This window comes from Prunus mume, linkage group LG8 (assembly GCF_029339155.1).
Source record: "Prunus mume cultivar Tortuosa linkage group LG8, ASM2933915v1, whole genome shotgun sequence".
Classification (NCBI taxonomy): domain Eukaryota; kingdom Viridiplantae; phylum Streptophyta; class Magnoliopsida; order Rosales; family Rosaceae; genus Prunus; species Prunus mume.
Genome location: NC_142705.1, coordinates 21,374,854 through 21,393,507, shown reverse-complemented (window position 1 = coordinate 21,393,507; position 18,654 = coordinate 21,374,854). Strand labels below are relative to the sequence as shown.

Below are 18,654 nucleotides of genomic sequence, written 5' to 3'. Positions count from 1 at the left end.
GAGAAAAGAAATAAAAACTTGAGCAGAAGAAGGTTGAGCTCAACATCCATTCACAGACTGAGGCTAGCCCTGCCGTTCACCTCTCCACCATGAAACATCATCAGCAAATTTGGCCATCGCCATAAATCACCTTCATAGTAGCCCTCACCTATCTAAGAGTTGTGTAAATACGATGAGAAAGTTAGAAGGAACACTTGCTCAATGCTCTCAGCCTCATCTCTATGAATGGCTTCACCAAGATAAGATTTTTTGTCTCATGAATCTCAATATGGCATATATAATTGTTTATTGTTTTAATATATTCATAAAATTCATGTTTCATTGAATTGTCTTAAGTATAGACAAAAGCACATGGGTTGGTTTGCCCAAGTCAAAAGGATTGATTTATTAGTTGTTATTATTATAGTCTGATGCATTATATGGTGCACCAGCTTGCATCATTTTCTTATTATTTCCACTACCATTATTTTACTTGTCACTTCCATTATTATATTGTATCATTATCTTGTTTAGTGTGTGCGTCAAATAATCACATCACTTTATTACTCTATCTATGCATCATACCATCTGATGTCTGCCTAAAGTATGCCATTCTAATAAAGCATTGGCGTAAGAAATAACTAACGCACAAATTAAACCCTATAAATTATGCAATCGTAGTACGAGTAAGTAGGGATCGTTCTATTCCGGGGATTAGGAGGGATGCTAATCAACACAAATTAGACTTATTAAACTGGGAACTATAAGCTAAGGGAACAATGATTGGGGGGAATTTGGGCGATTTAGAATAAAGTAAAACTGACAAACAACTAAGTTGTGAATGAAATATGGATTAAGGGATAGCTAGAGGATTCTTCCCACACATGGAACATATGCACACAAATCGATCTCCAGATTACTCTTTCTATAAAGTATGAATGACAAAGCCCCAAATTAATTGTGAATGCACTAATTAACTCTCAGATTTTCCTAAGTTCATTGAATTGGACTCAACGACGCAATCAAATTATCCTTATCAAGTTCCCTATATGAACAGCATGATAGAGATACATATCAAAGATCATTAAGTTCTATGAAAATCATAAGCCTTGACAAGGCAATTGTAACTATGAAAAGCATGATACTCCTGCCAAGAATTTACTTAACACAATCATGACTAGTGACTTTTACTACTTATGAATATAAGTTCATAACGATTAGGTGAAATTCCCTTATATTCTAGCATCAAATCCCTGCATACAAACTAAGTATGCATCCTTAATAAACATGCAAGAATAAGTCCTCAATAAAACAGAAAAGTAAATCACATTCATACTTTATGAAACCATAACTGGAAGTAATCAATTCATGTAAAACATATGTCCATGGCTTCGAATTCACCTCTAACTAAGAAGAAATTCAATTACACATGTTCATAATAATTGAAAAGCAATCTAGAATAAACATTTGAACTAATCAAGGGAAGAACTCTGAAAAACCCAATGGATGCAGCAGGTTCCGGTGCAAGTTCTTCTTCTCCCTTTCTCCTTTCTTACTACTGCACGAAAAGAACTCCCTTCTCCTGCGGCAACCCCTCCTTTATATATGTGGTAGATCTAGGGTAAAAGGGCCCAGCAAAACCCACGAAATTAGGGTTTTATTTGGCAGATTTGTTTAGGCATTATAGGGCCCAATAGAAACCCACGAAATTAGGGTTTTTAGGTTTCCTAATATGAGATTAATCCCCCCCTTTTCCAGCTGGAATTTAGGTCGAATAGGATTAGGATAAGGTAAAATAAAATAAAATCAGTTAGGGTTTTTACTTCCCAGAAGCTGATTCTTGAATTAATTTCCCCATCTTTTTAGCACATTCCTAGCCTATTCGAACTTCAAAAACGTCCATCCATCTTGGCCCATGCATATGCTATCCATTCCAAGTCCAAAACTGCTCTAAAATGCTCCAAAATGCCCTTTCTTGCCAATCTTGCCATTTGGACCTACAATAGTACGAAAATAAGCTAAATCACTCTAATAAATGGGAATTAACTAAGTAAATGCAAAGAAATAAGATAGCAAAGTCGCATAAATATGCTCCTATCAAATTCCCCCACACTTAGCTTCTGCTAGTCCCTAGCGAACAAAGAAAACAAAACAAAACCTAAACCTTCCAACAATTGCCTCAGGGATTTCCAATGAAACATGACATGTTAAAAATCACTACTCACACAGATTTGAGCTATCCTTACCCTCGAGCTCATACTTAATCACAGTAAACACTCACTAGCTCACATTTAATCAATTAAAACAACATTTGAAAGTGGTAACATGCCTTAGAGAATTCACTCAATTCCTCACCCGATATACTCTCTATTTTCACACAGATTTTCTGACTACACTCCCTATACTAAGTATATGTGAGAAGATTGATGTAAATGTGTAGACTAGCACTCACATATGTTATAACAAAGAAAGCACTTTCTGGAATTATTAATACGAACGTGTATATGATCTCATGAACAGAATGCTACTACTTAGAAGCGAGAACCAGGGATTCCATAAGCTCATACCAATTTCAAACTCCACATATTGAAACACATAACAATCAAGATAGAAGTCTAAGGGTTGTATTGGGGCTAAGGTATTGGCTAACAAAGAAAGGTTGAGGATAAACAAAGGTTCTTAAAGTAATAGTAAACAGAGCAATGAAATCAACACTTGGAATTCAACTTGTGATTGCAGCACCCAATTTTTAGCACAAATGGGAGATTTATACAACTTTAGGGTCAAATTCACATATCCCTTCTTCTTCTTTTTTCTCTCTTTTTTTTTTGTTTTTTTTTTTTGAACAACACTAATCCAAAGGAGATCATGCAACGACTTTAGAAAACAAGAATATCAAGATTAATAACTCTCCGAACAAAGAACAGGCTCAAGTCTCTCAGGGTTGTAGCGTTAGTTTGAGTTCCTTCCTTCCAGGCATGTTACAAAAACAGATGATCTTTTTTTTTTTTTTGTGTGTGATTACATGTGAATTCGTAATTGACAACTATAACTAAGTATTAACCAAAGAGCATATCAGACTTCCACCCATGTTTGTAACTTTCTTTAAAAGTCATGCAATTAAAAACCAAATCCTCATCATTGTGTTGGAAGGTACCCTAAGACACAAACAAACAACAAAAACGACTCTTGACTCTTTTGGTTTTTTTTTTTTAAAAATTTTAAATAAAGCACGAAAACACTTTTTAAAACAGTGAATAACAACATTAGTAGTGATAGGTGGTGAATTTTGAAAATAAATCACGAAAAGCACTCTGTTTACCCCCCCACACTTAAACTAAACATTGTCCTCAATGTTTCAAAAGAAAACTTTAAACAAGAAAGCAATGAGAGACAACTAGCAAACAAGACAATCATAGCAAAGTAAAAATAATAAAGAGAAGAGTAAAAGAGAGCAAATCTGGTTGTAGAGCCCGGAGATTCCGTTGTCTTTCTATTTGAACACATGGGTTGCCTCCCAAGAAGCGCTTGCTTTAACGTCTTCCAGCCGGACGGTACCTCCCTTTAAGCTTCACTAGGGCCAATGGCATGGAGGGGTACATCCTCCACTACATGCTCCTCAAAAGACTCATAGTATGGCTTCAAACGGTGTCCATTCACTTTGAATTCATGTCCCGTCTTAAAACTTTGAATTTGGACTGCACCATAGGGAAAAACATTAGTAACAACAAAAGGACCAATCCATTTAGAACGCAACTTACCCGGAAACAAACGAAGGCGAGAGTTGAAAAGTAACACTTTCTGCCCCACAGAAAACGTTTTACTACGAATCATCTTGTCATGGACAGCCTTTGTTTTCTCCTTGTTAATATGAGCGTTCTCATAAGCTTCAGTCCGAATTTCCTCAAGCTCATTCAATTGAAATTTTCTATGAAGTCCAGCGGCATCAATGTTCATGTTGAAAGTCTTGACTGCCCAATGTGCACGATGCTCCAACTCAACTGGAAGATGACATGGTTTCCCATAAATGGGCCGAAAAGGAGACATTCCAATTGGTGTTTTGTAGGCAGTACGATATGCCCACAATGCATCATTCAAGCATAGCTCAATCCTTTCGAGTTGGTCCAACTGTCTTTTCCAAGATCTGCTTGATTTCCCGGTTGGAAACTTCGGCTTGTCCACTTGTTTGGGGATGATAAGGTGTTGAAACCTTATGCGTGACATTATACTTCTTAAGTAGTGCCTCTATGGTCCGATTACAAAAGTGAGAGCCCCCATCACTTATAAGTACTCGTGGCATTCCAAATCTTGCAAATATGTTAGTTTTAATAAAATCTGCAACCACTTTGGAATCATTGGTACGGGTGGCTTTTGCTTCCACCCATTTTGAAACATAATCCACAGCAAGTAAGATATAATTAAAACCATGTGAAGAAGGAAAAGGGCCCATGAAATCAATACCCCAAACATCAAAAATCTCAACAGAAAAGATAGGGGTTTGCGGCATTTGATCTTTTGCACCTATATTGCCCGTTCTTTGACAACGATCACAAGTCATACAAAAAATTCTAGCATCCTTAAAGATAGTGGGCCAATAAAATCCACATTCTAAAACCTTAAGTGCTGTGCGTTGTGTACCAAAGTGACCCCCACATGCATAAGTGTGACAGAAGGTTAAGATTGAATTAAACTCAGAATCATGCACACATCTACGAATAATTTGATCAGGGCAATATTTCCACAAATAAGGGTCATCCCACACATAAAACCGTGCAATTTTTTTAAGTTTATCGCGTTGGTGCCTAGTTATGGTGCTTGGAACTTGTTTAGACACAATATAATTCACAATATCAGCATACCATGGCTCACTTACCTCAATGGTCAGCAATTGTTCATCTGGGAATGCCTCTGGAATAGGTAGAAGGTCTTCTTCATGTACCAAACGGCTCAAGTGGTCAGCCACTACATTTTCACATCCTCTTTTGTCCCTAATTTCCACGTCAAACTCCTGAAGAAGAAGCATCCAGCGAATAAGCCTTGGTTTGGCTTTTTCTTTGTGAGTAAGTACTTCAAAGCTGCATGGTCAGAGTAAATTATAACTTTAGTACAAAGTAAATAAGAACGAAACTTATCTAAAGCAAACACAACAGCAAGAAGTTCTTTTTCGGTGGTGGAGTAATTCAATTGAGCATCATTCAAGGTTCGGGATGCGTAGTAGATGACGTGTGGCTTCTTGTCCTTCCGTTGTCCCAAAATAGCCCCTAAAGCATAATCTGATGCATCACACATAAGCTCGAACGGAAGGCTCCAATCTGGTGGAACAATGATAGGTGCTGAAGTTAACAATTCTTTGAGGTGATTGAACGCCTTCTCACATTCGTCATCGAACACAAACGGCACATCCTTCCGTAGAAGTCGGCACAAGGGTGTTGAAATCTTGAGAAATCTTTGATAAAACGTCTATAGAATCCTGCATGTCCAAGGAAAGAATGAACCTCTCTCACTGAAGTGGGAAAGGGTAAGTGGCGTACAAGACCTATTTTTGATTTATCAACTTGAATTCCCTTTTCTGAAACTATTTGTCCTAAAACTATGCCTTGTTTTACCATGAAGTGACATTTTTCTCAATTTAAAACAAGGTTGGTTTCAATGCAACGTTTTAATATCAACGTGAGATTAGTTAAACAGCCATCAAAAGAGTCACCAAAGACACTAAAATCATCCATGAAAACCTCAATAATCTTCTCAACGAAATCGGAAAAGATACTTACCATGCATCTTTGAAAGGTGGCTGGTGCATTACATAAACCAAATGGCATTCGTCGATAAGCAAAAGTACCAAACGGACAAGTAAAAGTAGTCTTTTCTTGGTCATCTGGGGCTATAACAATCTGATTATATCCCGAATAGCCATCAAGAAAGCAATAAAAAGAATGACCGGCTAACCTTTCAAGCATTTGATCAATGAACGGCAAAGGGAAGTGATCTTTCCTTGTGGTGGCGTTGAGCTTCCTATAATCAATGCAAACTCTCCAACCTGTTTGGATACGAGTGGGGACAAGTTCATTCTCTTCATTTTTTACCACAGTGACTCCTGATTTCTTTGGTACAACTTGAACCGGTGAAACCCAACGACTATCCGAAATTGGGTAAATGACCCCACAATCAAGAAGCTTAATGATCTCCTTTTTCACAACTTCCATCATTGGAGGGTTGAGTCGGCGTTGAGCCTCTCGAGTTGGTTTAGCCCCCTCCTCTAGAAGTATGCGATGCATGCATGTTGTAGGACTAAGTCCCTTGATGTCGGCTAAAGTCCATCCAATAGCTGTTTTGTACTCTTGCAACACCCGAACTAGTTTTTCCTCCTCCACTGCCGTGAGTGATGAAGAGATTATGACAGGCAAAGTCTCTTTATCTCCCAAGAAGACATACTTCAAATGATTCGGTAACGGTTTAAGCTCGAGAGTGGGTGCCTGAATCACCGAAGGTAACAACTTGTTAGTAGAAACGGGAATTGGGATTGGGATTGGGGACTTACCAACATATTGTGGCAGTGACTCAAGGGCAGCCACCATCTCGTAATTTCTTCATGATTAGGTTCGGCCCCATTTTTGATGAGTTCAATTCCCTGAACAATGGTGGTTTCAAGGACATCCCTATCTAGGGATTCGAGATATTCCTGCGCCAAAGAATCAAATGCATCAATAGAGAAACAGGAGTGATCATCAATAGGGTACCTTATAGCTTCAGAAATATTGAAATCAATGATATTGCCATCAAATTCCATTGTCAACGTCCCCTTGAACACATCGATCTTGGTTCGGGCTGTTTTCATGAAAGGTCGTCCAAGTAAGATTGGCAATGGTGTAGAATGGGCCGAATCCTCCATCTCAAGCACATAAAAATCTGCTGGAAATATCAAGTGGTTAACCTGCACCAAAACATCTTCCAAAACTCCTTTCGGATATGCATTAGAACGATCGGCTAATTGAATTATAACGCCATCATTTTTAAGCTCTCCTAAGTTCATAGATGCATAAATAGAGTATGGCATGACATTAATGGAAGCACCTAAATCTAACATGGCATGTTCAAACTTGGTGTTACCAATAACACAAGGGATTGTGAAACTACCTGGATCTTTGCATTTAGGTGGCAGTTTTCGTTGCAAAACTGCGGAAACATTCTCACTTACCCTTACCACTTCTTTGTTTGAAATCCTCCTCCTTGTTGTACAAAGCTCTTTCAAGAATTTAGCATATCTTGGAACTTGCTTTATTGCGTCAAGAAGTGGGATATTGACTTGTACCTTCCTGAAAGTCTCTAAGATGTCTTTTTCATTCTCTTCTTTCTTAGATTGCATAAACCTGCGAGGGAAAGGCACATTTGGTGGGATAGGGTTAGAATGAGTTGAATTTGGAACAACCTTACCTGAGTTTGGTTGTGTAGGAGCTTTGGGGGACTGCAGCAAGGGTTGTTCCTCCCTTGCCGTGGCTTTGTCCACCTCCTTCTCTTTGAGCAGCAGCTTTTCGTTCTCTTTTGGGCTTTGTTTGGACATTTTGGGATTGGTTCCAATCTCTTTACCACTCCTCAAGATGATAGCTTTAGCCGTTTCAAAACCTCCTTTTGGATTGACAATGGTTGAGCTAGGTAGTTTGCCTTCTTCTCTAAACTGTCCCATGAACTCCGCCATCTGCCCAATTTGCTTCTTCACTTCGCTCATCTCTTTGGCTTGATTTTGTAAACCCTGAGTCAAAGAAGTTAGTACTTTAAGCATTTGATCATTATCCAATGGCGAACCTGAATTTGATTGGGCAGTTTGTGGTTGAGGCTGTGGTGGTGCGAACGGCCTTTGATAGAGCCCTGGAGGTGGCTGTCTATATCCGCCTTGTTGTTGTTGAGGCTCCCTCCACTTCAAATTTGGATGATCTCTCCAGCCCGGATTGTAGGTGTTTGAAAATGGGTCATACCTAGGTTGATTTTGGCCTTGATAACCTACGGCATTGGCACTTTCCCATCCCCCATTCTCTATTAATTGAGGACATTGATTAGTGGGGTGTCCATGCATAGAGCACACGCTACAAGTGGCTGTACTTTGCACTTTGGATCCTTCAACAACCTGCGAAATAAGAGTAGAGAGATTAGCCATTTGAGATTGAAGTTCCGAAATAGCACTTACCTCATTAACCGGACTTGGCCGTGTATGATCTCTCCCTCCAACTCCTTCGTATTGTTGTGCATTCAAAGCTCGGTTTGCTATTAAGATCTTCGCAGCAACTGGTGTTTTGTCAACCAAAGCACCTCCCGCTGAAGCATCAAGCATTTGTCTCTCCAGTGGAAGTAGTCCTTCATAGAAATATTGAATTAAAAGCTCTTCCTTCATTTGATGTTGTGGGCAGGATGCAACTAACGTCTTAAAACGCTCATAGTACCCTGGAAAGGATTCTCCCGGGCCTTGTTGAATTCCACTAATTTTCTTCCTCAAAAGAATGACTCTTGAAGTTGGGAAGAATTTCTCTAAGAATGCTTTCTTCATACTTTCCCAAGAAGTACGGTTCCAAGTGCTAGTTCATAGAGCCAATCTTTAGCCTTGTCCATAAGAGAGAATGGGAAGGCTTTCATCTTCAAAATATTCCCATCCACGTTAATGGGTGTCATACTTGAACATACTACTTCAAATTCCTTCAAATGCTTGTTTGGATCTTCCATGGACAACCCATGGTATTTGGGAATGTGATGTAGCAAACTCGACTTCAATTCAAACTCATCGGTCTTACCTGCAGCTGCCCTAGGGTATTGAATGCAAAGAGGGACTGCAGTGTCCAATCCAGAGGCTGAAAGTTCCTTGATTGTTCGATTGTCTACAGCCATGTCTTGTTCCTCTTCCAAGTCCGTTTCAGCTTCAGATTCAGGTTCGGAACTAGAACTAGAGGGATTGAGTTCTGGCTGCTTCCTCTTCCTTCTCAAAGTTCGTTCGAAATCGTCGTCAAAGTCCAATATGTGTGCACGAACAGGGTGTGAACTTCGAGTCATAAACTAGTACCTAAAACAAAGAAAACAAAACAAAACAAAATCAGAAACACAAGAAAAACGAAAACAAAAGGAAGATTAGCAATTTTGCTAATCCCCGGCAACGGCGCCAAAATTTGGCGTGAGAAATAACTAACGCACAAATTAAACCCTATAAATTATGCAATCGTAGTACGAGTAAGTAGGGATCGTTCTATTCCGGGGATTAGGAGGGATGCTAATCGACACAAATTAGACTTATTAAACTGGAAACTAAGTTAAGGGAACAATGATTGGGGGGAATTTGGACAATTTAGACTAAAGTAAAACTGACAGCAGCAAACAACTAAGTTGTGAATGAAATATGGATTAAGGGATAGCTAGAGGATTCTTCTCCACACATGGAACATATGCACACAAATCAATCTCCAGTTACTCTTTCTATAAAGTATGAATGACAAAGCCCCAAATTAATTGTGAATGCACTAATTAACTCTCAGATTTTCCTAAGTTCATTGAATTGGACTCAGCGACGCAATCAAATTATCCTTATCAAGTTCCCTATATGAACAACATGATAGAGATACATATCAAAGATCATTAAGTTCTATGAAAATCATAAGCCTTGACAAGGCAATTGTAACTATGAAAAGCATGATACTCCTGCCAAGAATTTACTTAACGCAATCATGACTAGTGACTTTTACTACTTATGAATATAAGTTCATAACGATTAGGTGAAATTCCCTTATATTCTAGCATCAAATCCCTGCATACAAACTAAGTATGCATCCTTAATAAACATGCAAGAATAAGTCCTCAATAAAACAGAAAAGTAAATCACATTCATACTTTATGAAACCATAACTGGAAGTAATCAATTCATGTAAAACATATGTCCATGGCTTCGAATTCACCTCTAACTAAGAAGAAATTCAGTTACACATGTTCATAATAATTGAAAAGCAATCTAGAATAAACATTTGAACTAATCAAGGGAAGAACTCTGAAAAACCCAATGGATGCAGCAGGTTCCGGCGCCAAGTTCTTCTTCTCCCTTTCTCCTTTCTTGCTACGGCACCAAAAGAACTCCCTTCTCCTGCGGCAACCCCTCCTTTATATATGTGGTAGATCTAGGGTAAAGGGCCTAGCAGAAACCCACGAAATTAGGGTTTTATTTGGCAGATTTCTTTAGGCATTATAGGGCCCAATAGAAACCCACGAAATTAGGGTTTTTAGGTTTCCTAATATGAAATTAATCCCCCCCTTTTCCAGCTGGAATTTAGGTCGAATAGGATTAGGATTAGGATAAGGTAAAATAAAATAAAATCAGTTAGGGTTTTTACTTCCCAGAAGCTGATTCTTGAATTAATTTCCCCATCTTTTTAGCACATTCCTAGCCTATTCGAACTTCAAAAACGTCCATCCATCTTGGCCCATGCATATGATATCCATTCCAAGTCCAAAACTGCTCTAAAATGCTCCAAAATGCCCTTTCTTGCCAATCTTGCCATTTGGACCTACAATAGTACGAAAATAAGCTAAATCACTCTAATAAATGGGAATTAACTAAGTAAATGCAAAGAAATAAGATAGCAAAGTCGCATAAATATGCTCCTATCAAGCATGACTATGTTTTATATGCCAAAACTATCATCCCAAGGCATCATCACATTTACGAGAGTTGCTATTATAGTGTTGATATATAATACTAAAATATTGAAAGTTGTCACCTAATAATACAATTTTTCATAAATCTTGTAGCCTAACACGCATGATCATTAACCATACTCAATTTGTGAGAATGATGTCTGTATGCAGCATCTTCTCCGGCCAACAGAGGAAACAAAGCCAGCTCTAGAACAACATAGCTATATCAGGCACAAAGTTGAACATACATTTCAAGCCGAAATTGAATTAGGCCTCTCTAGTATACAGATCTCCAGGGATAAACCTCTTCTCTCCGATGTTGCACTATGCTCAGCTTACTGACATGTCTACAATTGGGAATCAAGAAAGTCTTCTGCCATCATCATTTGCCCATTTGGAGACACAACTGTACAAATAAATAAAAAAAAGCCCCACATAAATTGGCTATTCTTTTTCTTTTTTGAGTATATGAAATCAAATTCGTGCTGCCTTGATGCTGGAATATTGTGTAGGGATTCATGCTAGTTAAGCTTTGATGAGAATCATGTGCTGGAAGGGACTAAAGCACAAGAGCTAGAGGGCTCTAGAGACTTTGGCAAATCCATGATTCATGCCATTGAGCAAATTACACATGCAAACCCCACAATACTTGGGGGCGTCGTGCCAAACAAATTTTTTCAAAACAAAGAAGAAGCCAAACACAAGCCAAGCATCTAATACGGAGAGGCCATCTTTTCTGGCCAATAGAGGAGACTTGACTAACTCTAGAACAATATAGCCATATCTTGCACAAAACTACGCATGCGCTTCAACTCAAAATTGAACAAGTCCTCTCCGGAACACTGCTCGCATCGCCTCCATCTTTGGCACTGCCCACAAGATGCCCTGACTTTCTATGCCAATGTCGATTCCACAATCCACATGCTCTCTATTAGAGGCCAAAGATAAGAAAATCTTTTTTTTCTTTCCTACCTTTTTAGATTTCACAATAAAATATATATTATCATGCCATATGCCATACTTGTAAAAGCAGCACGAGCATGTCATCTCTTCAAATATAAACATGTACTGATAAATTTTCTTTCTTATATATATAATATATATATATATAAATCATGTTTGAGGCCAATACCAATAGAGTGAAGTTGGACTATTCAGCTTCCTTTATTTCTTGTCTTTCTGTCACACCCCAACCCTCGGATTTACAAAACCTTGGGTTACGACGTGATTCACACCTTAATTATAGAATTTAATAAAAACTATAACTAAAATGTGAAGAAGACATTTAAATAAACAAAATAGATATTTCACATAAAATATTCAGCAGAAACGCGGAAATGATAACGTTTAAAACCATAAAAATTTTACATTATTTTACAAGTTAGAACTACTCGAGAGTTCACTTAAAGAGTAGCTCATTATTCAACCACAAGCTATGTTACATTCTATAGACATGCCAAAAATCATCACAAGCTCTAGATTTCAGGTTCGGTACCTGCAAAATCTATTAGGGGGTGAGCGAAACCACAGCTCAGTAGGGACATAAACCTTTTTACTATAAATTGATATAATTAAATTAAGTGACAAATAATCAAGCAGCCAAATTTCACATTATTAGTAACAATGCATGAATGCTCTTCATCTAATCCCATTAATTCATATAACTGGACAAGCAGACCTGCACGTCCCATACCATGCTTATACCACTTGGTCCCGAATGCCCATTTATATGAACTAACACCCATTTTAATCATCCATAATTCCCCCTTTTGTTAGTCATCTTGTCTAACTCCCTTTCGCCAGTCCCGAATCACCCAATAAAAACCATGTGAACTGTGGGATCCACGAGACACAGTACACTGCCAAGAGTTAGACTCAACTACACAAAAGACCATTCCCATTACCCTCTTTTTCCACCATTATTTTCTCAACCCAAGAACTCCAACCAATTTCCGTATGCCAACATTATTCAAATAGTTCACAATACGTAAATATCCTATGTACAATATCACACATGATATAGAGTTCACGAAATTTAATTAGATCAATCCCTGTAAAGGGCCCCAAGAAATCCCTACCTTGATTCCAAAGCTAGCTCCAAATTACGAAAACACAAGCTAAGTACCTCCTCCAAGAATTTCCTCACTGCTCTCTCCCTCTACGTTTTTCTCTCTTTGTAAGAACTTTCATGCAGGTAAAATTACTTTCAAAAAAACAAAGGAAGTGTCCTATTTATAGTAATACTCAAGAGGTTTCAAATTGTTCTAATTGGTGGAGAGGTGATGACCACGTGGGAACTTGATCTCCAGGTTTAGGATAGCTATTTATCAAATTGCCAACACCTCATGCTAAATAAGGCTTAGTCATCTCAATAGAATGACACTTGGAGTCTTAAAGTGTGTTTGTACAAATTATCTAGGCTACTTCAACTTGGTCGGCAAGGAAGAGATAAAGTTAAAAGCAATACATAAACTTATTTCTAATATTACTACTATTTTTTTAATAACTAAGAACAAAATCTAAAAGTATAACACCTAAAAACAAAACAATTATATATATAAGTTATTTTTGTAGTAGTATAATAATTAGTAAAAAAATTATAACAACAATGTTTACATTTATGTACCAAGATAATTAAAAATATAACCAATATATATTTATATATTTTTTAAAATACGGATCTTCACAATCTATCCTCCTTAAAAGAAATTTCGTCCTCGGAATTAAAAACTTACTGGAATCAGAGAACAATTCTGGGTACTTCTTACGTATTTCAGTTTCTAATTCCCATGTAGCTTCTTCTGTATTCCCATGTAACCAAAGAACTTTAACCAATGATATTATTTTCGTACGTAACACTTGTTCCTTATGATCCAAAATTTGTATTGGTCTTTCCTCAAATGACAGTTCTTCATCTAAATTGGGCTCTTCCCAATCTAGAACATGGGTTGGACCAGGTTCATACTTTCGAAGCATAGAAACATGAAAAATATTATGTATATTCGAAAGTTGAGGTGGTAATGCTAGCTTATAAGCTACTTCACCAATCCTTTCTATGATTTCAAAGGGTCCAATAAACCTTGGTGCTAATTTTCCAGTCTTTCCAAACCTTTTCACTCCTCTTCGCGGTGAGACTTTAAGAAATACATAATCCCCCACATTAAAACTCAATGGTTTCCTTCTTCGGTCAGCGTAGTTCTTTTGTCGGCTTTGAGCAGTTAAGAGATGTTGCTTGATAAGTTTAACTTTTTCAGTTGTCTCCTGTACTAAATCAGGTCCTAGTAACACAGTTTCTCCTACTTCAGTCCAACATACAGGTGACCGACAAGGTCTTCCATATAAAGCTTCATAAGGTGCCATTTGAATACTAGATTGATAACTGTTGTTGTAGGCGAATTCTGCCAACATCAAATGATCTTCCCAACTTCCCCCAAAATCTAGAATACAGGCTCTCAACATGTCCTCTAAAATTTGAATGGTTCTCTCTGACTGTCCACGGTTTGGGGATGAAAAGCTTGATACTAAAATTTAGTTGCGTACCCAATGCTTTCTGTAAACTTCCCAAAATTTGGAAGTAAACTTGGAATCTCTATCTGAAACAATCGAAACAGGATCCCATGTATTCTTACTATCTCTCGAACGTAAAGCTTTCCAAGGTTTTCAGTGGACTCTGTTGTTTTGACTGGTAAAAAATGTGCCGATTTGGTCAAACGATCCACTATAACCCATATTGCATCTCGTCCCTTTAGAGACCTAGGTAAACCTGTAACAAAATCCATGGTTATATGATCCCATTTCCACTCTGCTACTGGTAATGGCTGTAATGAACCTGACGGTTTCGATGTTCAGCTTTCACCTGCTGACATGTGAGACACTTTGCTACAAATTTTTCTATATCTCTTTTCATACCATTACACCAAAAGTTACATTTCAGGTCAAGATACATCTTTGTTCCTCCAGGATGAATTGTATAGAATGAATGATGTCCTTCTTTCAAAACTTCTTTTCTCATATCAGAAATTTCTGGTACATACAATCTATCCAAATATCTTAATCCACCGTCTGCGTGGACATTCCATCCATCTGGTGTCTCTCCAATTGTAATCTTAGTTCGAATGTCTTGAGACATAGAATCAGATTCTTGTGCCTCAATTATTTTTCCAATCAAAGTGGGGTGAGTTACTAAATTACATAGATATGCGTGATCCTGGTGCATACCTACATACAAGTCAAAATCATAGAGAGATTCTACCATCTTCCACCTTTGATCATATAAACTGGCTATGACTTTTTGGGGATTTCGACTTAAAGCATCTGCGACCACATTAGCTTTTCCTGGATGATAATGTAAATCAAAGTCATAGTCTTCTAGATATTCCATCCAACGCCTTTGTCTTAAATTCAACTCCTTCTGAGTGAATAAGTACTTCAAACTCTTATGATCTGAGTAGAGTTCAAAATGTTCTCCATATAGATAATGTCTCCACACTTTCAATGCATGAACAATAGCTGCCAGTTCTAGATCGTGTGTTGGGTAATTTTTCTCATGTGATTTCAATTGACGAGAAGCATAAGCAACAACTCTGTCAGATTGCATCAAAACACATCCTAAACCATGCAATGATGCATCAGTATACACTATATAACTTACACCTCTTTCTGGTATAATTAACACAGGTGCTGATGTTAATCGAGTTTTTAACTCTTGAAATGCTTCCTCACATTTATCATCCCAAATAAACTTAACTCCTTTTTGTGTCAATTTGGTCATTGGATTAGCTATCTGAGAAAAATCCTTGATAAATTTCCTATAATAGCCAGCTAAACCAAGAAAACTTCGAATCTCGTGAACATTTTTCGGCTGTCTCCAATTCAACACTGCTTCTACTTTTGTAGGATCCACGGCAATGCCTTCTTTTGAAATAACATGTCCTAAAAATTTCACTTCTGTCACCAAAATTCACACTTATTAGCTTGGCAAATAACGTGTTCTCTCAATGTCTGTAGAACAATTGACAAGTGTTGTTCATGCTCTTCTTGAGATGATGAATAAATGAGAATATCATCAATGAACACAATCACAAATTGATCCAGATAAGGCGAAAAACTCGATTCATTAAATCCATGAAAACTGCCGAAGCATTTGTGACAGACCGGCCCGTCGAAATTCCTTGGAACACAGAGCAGACCCGCCTTAATTACTGACATCATCCGATGCCGGGCCCATCTACTAAAATCGAGACTTTCTACCAAAAATTTGGCAGAGTCTCCTCAGAAATTGAACATTTCCCAATTCAACTGCTCAAAATTTACAGATTAAAAACAACCAACTGGCAGCATGCTTTCTGAGCGATACAATAATTTACAAACAAGGCCTCCGGCCTTACAAAATTAAACCCTCGATGGCGTCTGAGCATAACTACAGAATTCAAAATACAACCAAATATCGTCATTGAAAGGAAAAGGTACCAAGAGTCTCTACGAAGACTCGATTCCAAAATGCACCGGTCGGCTCAATCGCAAAACTCGGCTCTTGGTGGCGCAAAAGCAGAAAGTTGTGAGTGGACAAAAAAACCAAGTTTAGTTCAAGTGAAAACAAAATAATGTAACCCCCACATTTTATATGCAAGAAAACCATAAGTGTAACAAAACAACATAAACAACACATGCATAGATATTAACACCTTTATACCGGATCTCAAATCCGTAATCCGTGAATAATACTTCACGAAGCCCACCACTCAAATTAAGAGTTCCGAGAGGTTAGACTCTCATAAACATTCATACAAACATACAATAATAGACCTACTAAATATATGATGTAATAGAATAATAATAATAATAATACATAGAATAATAATAATAATAATAACATAACCAATATTTACTTGTACCAGGGAAACAATCCAACCGGGGGACTGTTTGACTAGTCCACATGGCAGAGCCATTCCTCAATTCACCATGTGTCTAGGGAACGAGCCGTCCAACTGGGGAACGAACTCTCAGCCAGCACGCACAGCCGACAGTCAAAGCTTGTACGCTGAAATACCAGTCCTACGCGCGCAGACTACCCCAAATCCAGGGTCCACAGCAACATCCCCTCAAGGATGTTCTGAGTTCTCATAATTTCAAAAGTACTCAATATCCGTAATCAAAATCAGATCAGGGGAGGTACATGAATTAGTGCTTAACGCATTCCAACCAGCAAAGCAAATGTTACCTTACCATAGTCCATGCCAACCATCACGTACCCCATGCATAGACGCATGCAAATATGTTTTCTCGGAATTCAAATATCATAATAAGGTTTATAAAAACCTTAAACGTTCATTCGAGCATATAAACATTTCTTGATAAACAAAACAAAACTATATGCCACAATTCCATAAATGAAATCATACTGAGTTTCAAAAGAAAAAGTCCACTCACAAGTAATCCCACACAGCTTGACCCTTAGAGGTCCGCTGCTGCGTATGTTGGGTGAGTACCTGATTCAGAATATAAAAATACGATTAACGTCAAGCGCTTCAAAACAGAACTTTAAAATAAAACCCTAGCTTCCCGGGAGTTTCTATAGGTTTGACGAAGTCTAGGATACACGTCCTATACATTTGGTCCGAAACGGACGATTAGATCGCTCACGATCGCCCAATTGGACGGTTACGGAAACCCTCACCCTAGGTTAGCCTTTCCGGAGTATCCGGGACTCCGTTTTACGATCCGTCGAATCCTACACGATCCTAAGGGTATCTAGAGGAACATATTTCAGTTTGAAAACGATCCAACGGTTGGGACATATCGAACCCGAATAACGCCCAATATGCGATAATTGGTTCGATTGTCAAACGACCTCGGAATCGAGATCCGCGAAATCCTACGCGCTCGTGACAACCTAAGGATCACACTGGAATGATTTACAGCTCCACCACACTTGCCCACGCGCCGCCACACGCGCTGGCAGCAAGCGGGTGTCCAAAGCGATTAGGCTTGGCCGGAAAATCTCAAAATCTCAGCCCCAGACTCCTATCCTAGATGTAACACCCTATTTGGAGTCACTTTTGTTCTTGGGCCCACCCCAAAAACTGACCGGAAGTGGCCGGAATTTCATCCCGAAATCCGGCCAAAACCTAAGTCGAAAATCAGACCTCCTACGCTCAAAATCAATGCAATCCTATCCAACCATCAGCTAGAGCACGGAAAATAGGTAGAAATCCATACCTTATACGTCCAATTTGGTGAAGAAATGAGAGAGAACGAGCGGTTTGAAAAATCGGGAAAAACCACCGGATTTCTGCAATTTCGGCGAAATTCGCGGCTGTTACCGACGGAGCTTGGCTGGGGTGTGACGGTGGGGCCTGGCCGGTCTGTTTAGCACGGTATCACGGTCGGTGGTTGCCGGAATCGGTGGTTGCACCGATCGGAAGAGGTGTGCTCGCGGGAGGGAGGAACTTCGCAGGAGAGAGAGAGAGAGAGAGAGAGAGAGAGAGAGAGAAAGAAAAATAAAAAAGAAAATCTGATTTTATTTTGACAAAAACCCTTTTTGAGTTATTTACGGTTTTGCCACCGAAGGAAATTTTATCGCCAAAACCTCGGTATAACTTCGATTCAAGCCTACCGCCTGTCCACGAATTCATCTCAGAACCACCTACGCAACCAAACCACTTGTGGTCCCAAAATCCTTCCGGACAAGAAAATGACCGAAAGACCCTACCCCAAGGGTAGTTTCGTAATTTCATATTTTAATTTAGTTTTACCATTCGCATTGGAAATTAAACAGAGTCGGGGTGTTACAACCTACCCCCCTTATAAAAATTTCGTCCCCGAAATTTACATACCTGTTAATTGAAGAGATAAGGATATTCAGCCCGCATTTGCGCCTCGGGTTCCCAAGTAGCCTCTTCAACAGTTTGACTTCTCCACAATACTTTCACCACAGGAATGGATCTGGAGCGCAACTTCTGCTCTTTCCTATCCAAGATCTGTACAGGTTGTTCCTCGTACGTCAAATCTTCACTC

The 18,654-nt window shown here is 38.6% G+C and overlaps 1 protein-coding gene across 1 annotated transcript; it reads right to left on the bottom strand.

The window, feature by feature from the left end:
- Positions 1-3,543: 3,543 nt before the first annotated feature.
- LOC148915029 (uncharacterized) lies at positions 3,544-9,161 on the bottom strand. Its single transcript, XM_089043383.1, is given in 6 exon segments — positions 3,544-4,224; positions 4,853-5,054; positions 5,123-5,425; positions 5,650-6,560; positions 6,563-8,532; positions 8,535-9,161. Coding segments are annotated over 6 exon segments (4,545 nt in total). The 5' UTR covers positions 9,013-9,161.
- Positions 9,162-18,654: the final 9,493 nt, after the last annotated feature.